The sequence below is a fragment of the Triturus cristatus genome, chromosome 4_2 (genome assembly GCF_964204655.1).
Source record: "Triturus cristatus chromosome 4_2, aTriCri1.1, whole genome shotgun sequence".
Lineage (NCBI taxonomy): Eukaryota > Metazoa > Chordata > Amphibia > Caudata > Salamandridae > Triturus > Triturus cristatus.
Window position 1 is genome coordinate 96,296,777 of NC_140586.1, and position 14,094 is coordinate 96,310,870.

Sequence of the window (14,094 nt, forward strand, 5' to 3'; positions counted from 1 at the left end):
AAGAGTTTCTCTCATGGGATTGAATTTTGGGATTTTCTTCAAAAGTCTTTTGTAAAACTTGAAGTTTTTTCAATGAGCGTTGATGAATGCACAGACAGAGGGCATTACAGTAATCCAGCCTCAATAGCACCAAGGCTGTGACCACTAATTTCTGAAATTCAAAGGAAATGAAATGAGGAATCTTCCTGATCTTACGCAGAAGAAAGAAAATGAAGAAGTATGCTTGTTAGTCCCGAGCCTCAAAGGACGGGTCAGAGTAAAGGATTATGCCAAGACTTTTGGCAGTAGAAACCGGGGAGGGAGGGGGGCTTCTACAAAGCGTCTGAGGCCACCAGGTTTGGCCCCAAGAAACTGGATTCTTACCAAAAAGAATGGCTGAATTGGGCACTTGAAATAGTGTGCTGTCTTATTGATATCATTTGTGATAGCCACCACAATTTGTGGGTTGCCTGCATAGGTGACTGGAGAAAAGCCAAAGGACCAGATTTGTTTTGAAAGGGGGGGTCACATATATGTTAAACAGGGTGGGGCAGAAAGAAGACCCCTGGTGAACCCCACAGAGCAAAGAAAAAGGGCAGGTCCTCCAAGGCTACTGATTGCAACCTGTGTGTAAGGAATTATCAGAGCAGCTCCAAGGCAGATTCTTTGATTTCTGTTTCTGCCAGGGGATCTATCAAAACCTTGTGGTTGACAGTGTTGAAGGCTGCCAGTAGATCAAGCATGATCATCGCAGACTTCCTTCCACTGGCTAAAACATTTCTCCCCCTGTCTGAAGCCACAACCAGCGCTGACTCCATACTATGATTCGGCCTAAAGCCGAATCGTGCTGCATTATTATAATTAATTTCCTTCACAACATTTACCCCTACAAAGCAACAATTCACACCAAAAATATAAATAAATAATTCAATTAATTAAACAATTTACACAATTAATTACCAATTACGTAATTAATAATAATTAAAAATTAAGTAATCATAATTAAATTATTTCCCACCCTACACCCCTGAAAACCCCACAACCCACACCAAAAATGTAACATAATAAAAAAATGCATTACACAATTAACATAATTAATTATCAATTAAATATTTAATGCTAATTAAGGATTAATTAGAATTAATTTAGTTTCCACCCTTTACCCTTATAAACCCCACAACCCACTATGGCATTAAAAATAACTATAAACTATATATTTAAATTTAAAAAACAACTACAAATTAACAAACTATATATAACATATACACAAAAATATATACTAAAATACATAGAAACAATTTTAAAAACTATATTATTAACAATGATATTTTTGTAAATGATATTAACAACATTTATTTTTTTAGCATCAATATTACCAACGTAGATATTTTTAACACCTTTTAATTACCTTGAAATCAATGTTCTTGTCCAGGGTATTTTTGCACACGATATTTGTACATCATGATATTTTAAACTCAATCTTTTTACCTCTTGATATTGTTTTTTGTCCGAATACCGGTTAGATTTATTGCAACCATTCCCCCTTCACCTTATGTGTGTTTGAGGTGCCATTATTCTCCAGCACAGACATTCTAAGCATGAACCTCTGTCAGGTTGGAAGCTAGCTCCTTACCTGTATTTGTCAGGACTGTGACAGTAACGTAGATTGACTGGCCGAGAAGCTCTTTGTACTCTGGGAATCTGCTGCGCACCATGCCTTTGGTAAGTTTGCCTGCACCTTCACCATCAGTAATCTGTAGGTTGAATAAGTAGACCCATGATTAAGTGAGTGCAAAAGCTCCTTTAGAAATCTTCACTCACACCTTTCCCACCTTTCACCTGGGCACCCAAATTATTATGTGTGTCCTAAATAGCATCTGATCATACTTAGTTTGTCAGTATTGTTTTGGTCCCAAGATTAACTGGTTGTTGAATTTTTCCTGTAGTGTCTGTAGGATAAACATTTTTCCTAATTGCATTGGCCTTATTTTTCTGACGTTGATATCATCTCCCAGTTATGAAATGGTCTTCTTTGAGAATTCAGTACAGACAGACAGTATATCAAAGGTGACTTCTAAAAGAGAGGCCTATCCAGAGTCTGTGTAACAGGCCAGCCACCTACTCTGTGTGTTTGAACAAGTAGTTGCCACCTTTTACTCATTTCATTTTCTCTGTCCATGACTTGTGTGGGTCACTAGGCTTCAGCAGTTCTGTCGCCAGAAGTCAGGGGCTAGCTGATCAGTGGGGAATGATTGGTGGCGGTGCTCCTGGTGACAGCACGCCCCCTTTTACCCTGTTCGTTTTTTGAACCTTTAGTATTACCTTGGCTTTAAATTTAGCAACAATGATTTCAGTCCCCTTTAACCCTTTGAGGGAGTATTTTTATTTTGTTTTTTTTTTAAAACAAATACTTTCCTACCGCACTTTATGTTCAGCGTAAAACAAGCATGCATTTGAATTTTTCAGTTGAAACAATAACATTGTAATAATTTCTAGTCTCTCGATAAGCATTGTTCCTTAGATGGAACAGGAAGGTGCTTTTGATAGTTATTTTCACATAGACCTGAATCTTTTGGCTTATAGAATGCCCCACCTGGACTTTTTCCAGTGAACTTGGTATATTTTTCTTTTCGTTGTTCATAAGCACCCCAAAGAGCACATAGGCATTGCCTTGTACAGGTTTTCCATGCAGATACCTATAAGAAAAAACACATGAGAATGAAACAATGGCATTCAGTTCACCAAATGGGACAGGACAGGACTGCATTTTGGGCTTTGATCGGGGCAAATTTTAATGATCAGTACATACGTTTCCTTAAAATTTGAGTAATAGGACCGATATAAAAAGTAAATTCAAATTCATCTACTTTTGCACCATATCAAGTTTCTCTAAAACTAGTTCAGATAAGCACATGTTCTTCATACAGTTTTAACAAAGTAGTTAGTGGCAATGATAGCTATTCCCGGTGCTTCCAGTTAGAAACTGGTTGCTGCTGCACCAAAATGCGACACTAGACTTCGCAGCATAAACCAGCCTTGCTTAGCCTGCGTAAGGTAATTCCAGTGTAGAAATACAAACATAAGTATGTTCACAGATTCAATATTGTTACTCCTGTTCGTCTCACCAATCTCCATATCGCAAGGATTTACAGCTACGTCAGTGTTCCTGACATATCTGTAGGCACAAAATTGGCAAATTGCTGGAGTGTGTCTGAAAAGAGACGCAAATCTAGCATTGTGTCTTTTCACATGGGGCAAGCCCCATTTGAAAGCCCTGCATCACTCCTTACGGCTGCTTCAAGCAGGCGTAAGGATTTGACGTAGTGGCGCCCTAGAAGTGGAACAGTGAAATCTCTAAGATTTCACTGCGTCAATTCTACATAGCTTTCCTGCATTGGAACACCGACCCTGCACACATTGTAGCTGACGCAGGTATTATGTTGTGCAGGGTTTACAAAGAGACGCATCTGCCTGGATGTGCCACTTTGTAAATATGGCGCAGTGTGGTGCATTTTTTACGCCACAGCAGCATCACAAGAAGTGACACTACAGCGGCTTAAGGGCCTCATATATAAGAACCATAGTTTCATAAAACAGTCAATCAACCCATATTTTTGTTGGATAAGGCAAAAAGAATCATCCAGTTATCTTATGAAAAGCACAATGGTGGGGTCCAACAGACATCAACACTGATGGGGTTCAGGTCAGGAAGTTGCACTGGTAGCAAATATCGACATCAAAAGAAGGTGAAGTCACACGCCTCATTGATACACTAACTAATCTCAAAAGCAAGGGGAAGGGGTGAATGGTGGCATGTAAAATACCAACCAAGGTTTACATTTGAAAGAGAGATAATCTTCTGGGAGCCAGAAGGCCTCTATCTGGGTAAAAGGAGGCTGACCTGAGATACACAGCCAGATTCCATTCTAGGAAGGAGGGAAAGTTTGATGACCACTGACTCTACTCCTTATCGTGTCCTGGAGGAATGGGTAGTTACAGCAACATTGGAAACCACGAGTCACTGAGGATAGTTCAACTACTGGGTAACATCCACTGTGTGTGGCACTCATAGACTCCCACTTGAAAGAAGAACAGTGTATAAAGCGATGGGCCCGGTTTTCAAGGTCTCAGTCTGCAACTGGTTTCTCTTAGCTGAGGAGCTAGAGACATTGCAGACCTTATCACCTCAATATTCTGAAATCTAGGCTTGGAGATTGTACGTTCAGACTATGTCATCATTTTCATATCATCATAACTTTATTCGACAAAAGTGCCATAAAAGTATAAAACAGTGGGGTAACATTAGTCCCCACAGTCACCATCCCTACAGCCACCGTGGTACGGGGAGCCCACTCCGGCACTGTGCACGGTTGGCGGGCCCCTGACTTGAGAGCTTCTGGCTGGGTCCAAAGCACAGGGGGACCCCTCAAGTTTGGTTATGCTGCTGGTATAAAAAAAATACAATTTGTATAAATCAAACCGGTTAGAGTAAAAATGGTGTACACAAGTACACTAAGATCAAACACATACAAATATCTTTTTCAATCAGTCTCTAAAGAACTTGGCATCATAAAATGTACACTTAATTCATCCATTTTACATGTCATAAAAACTACAACAGTGATGAAATATATCAAGTAAAAAACTTCAAGGAAATAAAATCACATTAGACTTTAATATATTTTCCTGACTGTTAATGCACTACTTATAAAACTGATTACTGCAAAACAGGTTTCGGGAGACTCGAGGCACTGTAAATAAGACATTCCCAATTTATAATTTATAATAGCAGAGGTACACAACATAGGGATTAAAAAGGGATTATGTTGTGCCCTATATAAAATGCAAAACAAAGTAAAGTGCAAGGTGCTTTGTCGGGACACATTGCTGCGGCAACAAATGATGGATGGAATACTGAATAAATCAAACATTCACCCCCAGTCAAGAGATCTGGGTTAAATCCATTGTTCTTTTGCTCACTATGCCACCCCAGTTTTGATTCAGCCATGGGGGTGAATGTTTGACATTGTTTAGCAATCCATCCATCAATAGTTTTTTTTTGCTCTTGTCACCATGAGTGAGATGGGTATGACCAGACAATGGTCCCGTGCTCACCATGCCACTGGATCTAAGCTAGCCTGGCTGATAAGGGGTGATACCCTGAAACCAGTCCCAGGATGCTTGTTTCCGGTCAGGGAGGACCTGGCATGGCAGTTCAAGATGGACTGGTTCCATGGGGAGCAGCGTCTAGACTGATTTGCATATGGCTGGGTTTATACTGGAATGGTATGGGGAGCAAAAACACAATGGATTTAGGCACAGATCTCTATTCTGGGGGTGAACGTTAGACATTGTTCAACATTCCGTCCATCAATTGATCTTTTTGCATTTGTCACCCCGAGTGGGACGGGTGTGACCAGATGTGGGTCCAGTGTTCACCATGCCACTGGATTTAAGGTAGCCTGTCTGATGAGGGGTGATACCCTGAAACCAGTCTCAGTATGCTTTTTTTAGGTCCAGGAAGGACCTGGCCTGGTAGTTTGGGCTGAACTGTTCACATGGGGAGCAGAGTCACGACTGATTTGCATATGGCTGGGTTTTAACCGGAATGGCATGGTGGGCAAAAAAAAGATGGATTAGGGCCAAGATCTCTGCACTGGAAGTGAATGTTTGACATTGTTCAGCATTCCATCCATCGATTGTTCTCCTTGTTACAAGTGCAATTTGACAGATTTGCAAACCTCCTTGTAATGACAAGGCTAATAAAAAGTGCAGGGCATTTATTCAGAAACCAGTGAGGTAGAATCTATATTATCGATTGCATATAATGATCAAATAAGTTTCTATACTTGGAGTAGTAATTAGGGGGAAATCCATTCATACTCTGTTTTATGTATGATCCCCAAACACCATCAGTTTGGATGAAACTAGTAATAATTCCCACTTCAAATGCATACCTTATTGAGGTGTTACCAAAGGGCTTATCTCTTTCATGGTTATCCTAGATAAGGTTGGAAGGATACAGGTCCCACAGGTTCACAGTCCCTCTAGGCTCTTCTCGTCCCATTACTATTCAATACGTACCTATTTCACTTGCCCAAACCTACCAAAGGTAAATATCTAGGGAACCGATTGCATGCCAACAACTTTTAGGTCTGGCTGAAACTTTGCAAAAGCTTTAACGACAAATTAGAGATTGCAACATGTTCCAGATTTTGCATGCTCCGATTCAATATGATTGACTACCATAATGATAATAAGGCATATGTATTTATTCTGGCTTAGCCAGAGATTGGGGTCAGCCTTTCCCTTAGCCAAACAACTTGGATCAAGGGGCCTACATCCCCTATAGATAGTAGCTGGTAACTCCTAACTCTCCTGCAAAATCCTTACAGCCAACATTTATTAAGGCTATTTTCAAGTTTCTTACTCCCCATATACAAGTTAAACCTTTTACACACGTTTTAAGTGGTGGTAAATAGAGTGGCAAATGCAATTTCGGCCAAAGGGAATCAAAACAGATTAAATGATTTTGGCTACCAATATCGAAAAAGATTTATTAAAACCTTATTTAGAATATCTCAGAAAGCAACAAATAAGAAAGGTATTTGCTTTTCATCCCATTTAGCAAATAAATACACACCAAGAGATCATGAGATATAACAAAACCTACCTCAGTAGCAAAGACAAAAAGCATCTTAAAAATAATTTGGCTTTCACATCTCCTACAAAGTAATCAAGCTATGGACCAGCTAAGGGCTAGCCTTCTTCTTTGAATTATGAGACAGTAAAACCTACAAATCTGTCTGCACCTACCTCACTTACTGTCTCTTACATAAAAGTTGTCTCTCATATTATATTTTCTTTCTTCCACACTGGAGACGCGGCACTATCAATTCTTATCTTTCTTCTACTTGCACTTAGCTCCCACAATGGTTATCACCAAAGATTTGATTTGATTTGATTTTTATATTTGTAGAGCGCGCGAATGCCCGAAGGCGTCTTGGCGCTAATTGTTGGAAACACCAGATTACTGCGGAATGCTTACATGGGTATATCCATGTTTTGACTGCCTTTCTGAAGGCCATAAGCGTTGGGCTGTTTTTTATGTTAAAGGGTAGGAGGTTCCAAAGCTTGAATGTCCTCAGCAAGAAACTTCTTCCTCCCCATCTGTTCTGTCTGAACTTGGGTACTTGGACGAGTTTAGCATTAATGGATCTAAGGCTTCTAACTGGGACATACCATTTAAATTGGGTTCTCAGGAAATGAGGTCCTGACCCGTGGAGTGCCTTATATGCCAAACACAAGGATTTAAAATGCATCCTTTTGTCCACGGGCAGCCAGTGTAGGTCCTTTAGTCTGTTGGAGACTGACTCGGATCTAGGGATGTCCAACACCAATCTTGCTGCTGCATTCTGGAGACGTTGCAATTTGGTAAGATATTGTGTTTGGATCCCAGTGTATAAGGCATTGCCATAGTCCAATCTGGACATGGCGAGCGCGGTAACCACTGTTTTCCGTGAATCCAAGGGGATAAATGGGCATATTCTTCTAATCATTTTTAGTATGTACCAGATGGAGGATGACAGATTATTAATCTGGGCATTGTAGGTCAATTTATCATCGAATATAAATCCAAGATTTTTGACTTTCCCTACTGGGATTGGGCAGTCACCTAGAGTGTCAGGCCACCATCTAGGGGACCAGAAATCGGTCTTAGTACCCAGCAGCATGACCTTGGTCTTATCGCCGTTCAGCTTTAAACAGTTGTCTTGCATCCATTTGTTCACTTGAATCAAACAATCCCTAAAGCGATCTGCTGTTTCGTTTATGTTGCCAGATACTGCCACCACTATTTGTGTGTCATCTGTATACGAGAACAGTATGAACCCATAATTTCTAATAATTGATGCCAGAGGAGCAACATAAATGTTGAAAAGAGTGGGGCTTAAAGCCGAGCCCTGAGGTACACCACAAGGTGTCCTGAAAGGGTTGGAAGCACATTCTCCCAGAGTGACTGAGAAGGATCTATCTTTCAGAAAGGAAGAAATCAGCTGACGCACAGGGTCTTGGATCCCCAGTTCATCCAGGTGGGCCAGGAGGATGTCATGGTTCACGGTGTCGAAGGCCGCCGATAGATCTAACAGGATCAAGGCGGCCTTCCCTCCTTTATCCAGAGAATCTCTAAGCCCTTCAGCTGCCATGACCAGTGCTGTTTCCGTACCATGCTGCTCCCTAAACCCATATTGTGAGGTATCCAAGTAATTTCTCGATGCTATTAGGTCCTTCAATTGTTTGTTAAGCAGCTTCTACAGCACCTTAGCTGGGAAGGGTATTCTAGAAATAGGTCGATAGCTACTGGGTTCGTTAGGGTCCAAATTACTTTTTTTTAGAAGTGGGATGACTGATGCAGTTTTCCAGGCATCTGGGAAGATTCCCGAATGAATTATCTCAGAGAACAACCCATGTAGCTGTTCACTGAGTATCTCTGGAAATAAGTGCATTATCTTAGGCGGGCAAGGGTCAGTTGGGTTCCCGGATCTGATGATTTCCACCACCTGACAGATCTGTTCTACAGAAGGGACCGTAAAACAGAAGTCCATTTTAGGCCTAAAAATGTCTGGCTCTGGATTGGGGTCGATTAATGAGGTCATAATAGTGTGGTTGCTCTTAAATAGTTCAAACACTTTGGAGACTTTATCCACAAAGAACTTTCCTAAGTTGTTGCATAGATCGACGGTGCAATCCAATTGGTTCCTGACAGGAGGCCCTGCAAGTTTTTTGATAGTCACGAAAAGCTCCTTACAGGAATTCTTAGCCTCTTTAATTTTCCTCGTAAAATAATTACTCTTTTACCCTATAACAAGTTTTTTGTAATTCGATAACGTTTTGGCATAGTCATTTTTTAAGTTTTGATCATAGTTTGATCTCCACTTCCTCTCAGCCCTTCTACAAACTTGTTTTTGTGCCCTGAGTTTTTCTGTGAACCAAGGTTCTGATGTTTTTTTCCGTTTCGGAACGAAATATTTGGTAGGTACCACCATATTTACCGCTGTCTTTATCCAAGAGGATATCCTCTCGGCTAGCTGATTGCTGTCTAGCGCATGTTCAGGTTTCGTCCTGAGGAGTATTTCATGTAGCTCCGGGATGTCAATTTTAGCCCAGTCTTGGTACGAGACTGATTTCTGACTATTAGACAGACTCGGCTGCTCCTGATTCACGGTGATCGAAAATATAATAGCTTTATGATCTGACCATGGAACAGGTAGTATCTATATGACTTCCAGATTAGGGTTGGATGAGAAGATCCCATCCAGTGTGTGTCCAGCCACGTGGGTGCCCTGCTTAACAAGCTGGTCCAGGGAAAGTCCAGACATAGCTTCGATCAGTTCGGCTGTATTAGTGTCTGTTAATTTTTCTAAGTGGTAGTTGAAGTTCGCCTTTTCAGTCAAATGTTCAGTCTAATATTTGGCACATGGTATGAAACAATCCATGTTAAACATCCAGAATCAGAACTCCGTTGTGTATTGGCAGTGTACATATTAATTAACAACACTACATCAAACTTCGATTTTTAATAATAAAGTATAAAATCAAACCCACTTTGCAGTGATGCGAATATTGAGGTTGTCGTCCTCCAGGTGGTAAAATTTCTGCAGGCATTCTACTTTCACTTCAAAACTTGGCAGCACTAGAAATAATTTTAAAGAAGATAGTGAGATAAAGTCTACATAGTTTATAACCAATTTGTATTTTTATCTTTTTATTTAATTTATTGTGAATGTGTGCATGGCAGAAAGAACTGTTGTAAGCTGCTGGCTTAATTTCCATGCTCAAATCCAGTCCACGAAGACTACAAAGTGATGTTTACATTTTCATAATTATGGGAAAGTATCCCAAGAAAATGAATCTTGTGATTATACATGTCATAGAAGGAATTTCACTAAACAATAATCCGTTTTTGTTGGAAAATTTATTATTAGTAGTGGTAAATATATATCTATCACTGACAATAAGGCTACTAACACAGTCTAGGGCTCAAAATAGGTCTTAGAAAATTATTCCCATGCTCAACCCTTGGTAGCTGAGCTGGCAGGCTGAACTTCAGAGACAGGTATGTAAAGCATTTAAAAACACCAATTCAGTAAGTAATTAGGACACAACAAGCAACAAAAATCCAACACCAATTTATATAAATAGGCAACATTTCTATCTTTAACCCCTTCGGTGCCCGCCCCTTTCCCCGCCCTGTGCCGGCCGTTACATTAGCGGGCGGGGTTTGTGACGAGCTGGACTCGTCATGGGCACAGCGCCACCGCGGCCCATGACGAGTCCAGCTCGTCACGGGCACCGAAGAGGTTAAAATGACACTGAAACATAAACAATTCAATGTAGGGAACCAGAGATAAGGATTTTTAAAGATCCAGCACTATATAGCACATAGAAACCAATAGCGCCTATTGGGAAATCTGGGCACGCTCGACCGGAACAAAGTCAAAGGTTCAGGCCAACCGCAATGGAGCCCTGCGTGGCTACCCCACGCGGTGGGCCTCAGTCAAGGTTTGACCTTCAGACTTAGAAACGTTTCTGGTGCTTTTTCTGCCGGGGTCTCTCCATGCTCTTCACCAGTCCAGGTTCGGTAAGGGTTAGCTGGCGTGCTTTCCAGAGAGCCCCCCACCAAACTCTGGAACTCAGACCTCCAGAGATTTTCAGTGGGATGAACAGGGCAGGCCAGGCTCGCAGTTGATTGTGGCCGACTTAACTCGAGCGGTTAAGTCATTGCCATAGAGCTTTTTCCAAAGGTCTCCAAACTTCTGGAACTTCTTCCTTAAGTTCCTCTGGGGTTCCAAAGTGTCCAAAACACAAGGGTTTGGAATCTCCAAGATGGTACTTGAAAGTTTGGGACTTCAGTTCCCATAATCCACTTGGATAAAACCATTACAAGTCCACTGGAAGCATTCCAGGCTGGGGATTCTTGATGGTGATGGTCCAGGTGAGCTCTGTTAACCTGTAGATTGCAGGGAGTTCACTCTTTATTCCTCTTGAAGCAAGTTAGGTCCACACGGTTGTAGTTCGAGATTGTACAACAGGTGCAGTTAGTCAGAGTGCAGGCCTGGTTGGTGCAAATCAAACTTCCAGCACAGACCCTTTTTCTTTTCTTAGTTTCAAGCAGCAGATCTGAGATGCTCTGCCCCTCTCAGATACTTGTTCAGTGTTCTCTGGGGTCAAGCAGGAGGGCACTCATGTACAAAGAGTTGCAGGGCAACACCACAGAGCTTGAACACTTCCCCCAAAGTGTGGCATAATCGTCTCCCAGAGAGCACTATTCCCCCAAAATTAAATGTGTCTGAAATCTCAGCAGAGGAGCAGGAACTTGTTAAACCAACCTCCAGTATGGCTCAGTTCTTTTTTTGTTTTTTTGTTGTTAGAGTTTTATATAGCGCAAACTTGACCTGAAGGTATCAGAGTGCTTTACACGAGCACTAGTTGCGTTACAGATGGACACATTCATTTTTGATAGGCAAGGGGAGATTAAGTGATTCACCCAGAATCACAAGATGTTGAGCGTCCCTGCCGAGACTCGAACTCAGTTTCCCAGCTTCAAGGTTGACAGCTCTAGCCGTTAGACCCCACCCTCTCTCCTCCCCCTGACATCTATAAATTCTTTACTACCCCTCCCCCCTGCTCTGGCATTCCTATCTAGCAGAACCCTCTCCTACCCGATAGCCTCTTTTCTCTGGGCCACTTATCATTTCATCAAAGCGGCTTGGCTAATCCTCTTAACTCTGACTAATGAGAGGAGACCATAGGAAGGTTGAATTTTGGCTCACAGACACGAAAGTCTTATGACTAATTTTCTGTGTATTTCAGGATTAATTCAACAATAGCATATTGTTGGATTTATCAATACTATTCTCCTAAGTCCTTGAATTATATTTTTCGGTAATCCGTAGTGATAGTTATGAGTTCATAAACTATTGCAATGTTAACCTATGTGGCGGGGGATCTACAATGGGGAAAATGAAATGTCCAATTTCGCCAACACCAGGAGAGTGGGTTATAATTGAGTGGCATAGATTGGAGTGGCATAGTCTGGAATAGCATACAGAGGAGTGATGTAGAGTGGAGTAGCGTAGAGTGGAGTGGTGTAGAGTGGAGTGGCATACAGTGCATTTGAGTATAGGGGAATAGCGTACATTGGAATAGGTTAAAATGGAGTGTCTTAAAGTGGAGTAACGTACAGAGGAGAGTTGTGGACTGGAATAGCATACAGTAGAGTGTTGTGCAGTGGAGTGGAGTGGCGGAGAGTGGGGTGGGGTAGAATGTAGTAGCATATAGTGAAGTAGCATAGAGTGGAGTGGCATAGAGTGAAATAAGTGGCATCCAACTGAGTGAGGTAAAGTGTAGTGGCATATAGAGGAATAGTGTAGAGTGGTGTAGAGTGGAGTGCTTTAGAGTGGAGTGGCATAGAGTAGAATGGCGTATACTGGAGTGACATGCAGTGTAATTGTGTAGAGCGGATTGGTGTAGAGTGGAATAGTGTAGAGTGAAGTTGCGTTCAGTGGAATAGCGTAGAGTGGAGTGGAGTACATTGGAGTGGTGTAGAGTGGAATAATGTAGAGTAGAGTGGTGTAGAGGTGAGTTGTGTATACTGCAATCGCGTAGAGTGGAGTGGCATAGCATGTAGTGGCATACAGATGAGTGCCCGAAAGTGTAGTGGTGTACAGTGGAATAGTGTACAGTGGAGTGGTGTAGAGGGCAGTTTGCAGTGTCATATAGAGGAGAGGGTTGAATGGAGTGGCATACAGTGGAGGAGCATACAGTGGAGTGTTGTTGGTGTAGAGTGGTATAGCATACAGTAGAGTGGTGTATACTGGAGTGGTGCAGAGTTGAGTGGCGTACAGAGAGTGAGGTACAGTGTAGTTGTATATAGTGGACGAAGGTGCAGTGGAATGCCGTTGATTGGAGTGGAGTACAGTGAAGTGGTGTGCCGTGGAATATCCAACACTAGTGGGGTAGAGTGGAGTGAGTTGGACTGGAAATCTCGTGGAATGGAGTGGTATACCGTGGAATAGTGTTGAGTGGAATAACAGAGTGAATGGCGTAGAGTGGAGTTGTGTAGAGTGGAGAGGCATAGAGTGGAGTGAGGTACAGTGTAGTGGTGTACAATGGAATAGCATATACTGGAGTGGCGTAGAGTGGAGCGGGGTACAATGGAGTGGTGAAGAGTACAGTGGAGTGGTGCAGAGTGGAATTACATTGACTGTAGTGGCATACAGTGGAGTGGTGTAAAGTGGAATAATGTTGACTGTAGTGGTGTACAGTGGAGTGACATAGATTGGAGTGCCATATAGTGTAATAGCGTAGAATGGAGTGTCTTACAGTGCAGTAGCATAGAGTGTATTAGCATACAGTGGAGTGGCATACATTGGAGTGGCATACAGTGGAGTGGAGTAGATTGTAGTGGGGTACAGTGGAATAGCGTATAGTAGAATGGCATATACTTGGATAGCATAGAATTAAATAACATAAAGTTTAGTGTCGTGGAGTTGCATACAATGGAATTGTGTAGAGTGGAGTAGCAAAGAGTGGAGGGGAGTACAGCTGAGTGGGGTAGACTATAGAGTTGTAGAATGTAGTGGCATAGAGTGTAATAGCATACAGTGGAGTGGTGTAGAGTAGAGTGGAGTAGGGTACAGTGGAATTGGAGAGAGTGGAGTAGCATACATTGGATTAGCGTAGAGTGGAGCAGTGTAAAGTGGAGTGGCATAAAATAGAGTGGCGTAGAATGGAGTGTGGTACTTGAAACAGATGTAGTGTGAAAGTGGGTGAACACATGTAGATGTATTGTGGCTGGATTATAGACTATGAGGTGTGAATGGCAATTTTTGATAGTAGGTGTAATTAGTGTAAGTTGTGTTAAAGTTCTAAGTGCCACAGTATATGGCGGTAGGTTCGTGGTATACACAGGTACATGCCAATGAAAAGGTAGTATGTGATTGGCTAATGGCTATCTTTACAAAATGTTGAAGACAGTCTTGTAATTGTTAGCACATTTTCGCTGCATTCTGAGTTAGGGCCTTATATATAGGTAAGTAGTAGGTTTTATTGGTT

General features: G+C 41.8%; 1 protein-coding gene across 2 annotated transcripts in view; it reads right to left on the minus strand.

The window, feature by feature from the left end:
* LOC146833084 (complement C3-like) overlaps positions 1-14,094 on the minus strand; it is a 595,871-nt gene that overhangs the window by 435,748 nt on the left and 146,029 nt on the right. For both annotated transcript variants that reach the window (XM_085600722.1, XM_085600721.1), the window contains exons 7-9: positions 9,583-9,670; positions 2,573-2,675; positions 1,613-1,733 (exon numbers count right to left, since the gene is read on the minus strand). In XM_085600722.1, coding sequence (XP_085456848.1) covers positions 1,613-1,733; positions 2,573-2,675; positions 9,583-9,670 — 312 coding nt within the window. The remainder of the gene's footprint in view (positions 1-1,612; positions 1,734-2,572; positions 2,676-9,582; positions 9,671-14,094) is intronic.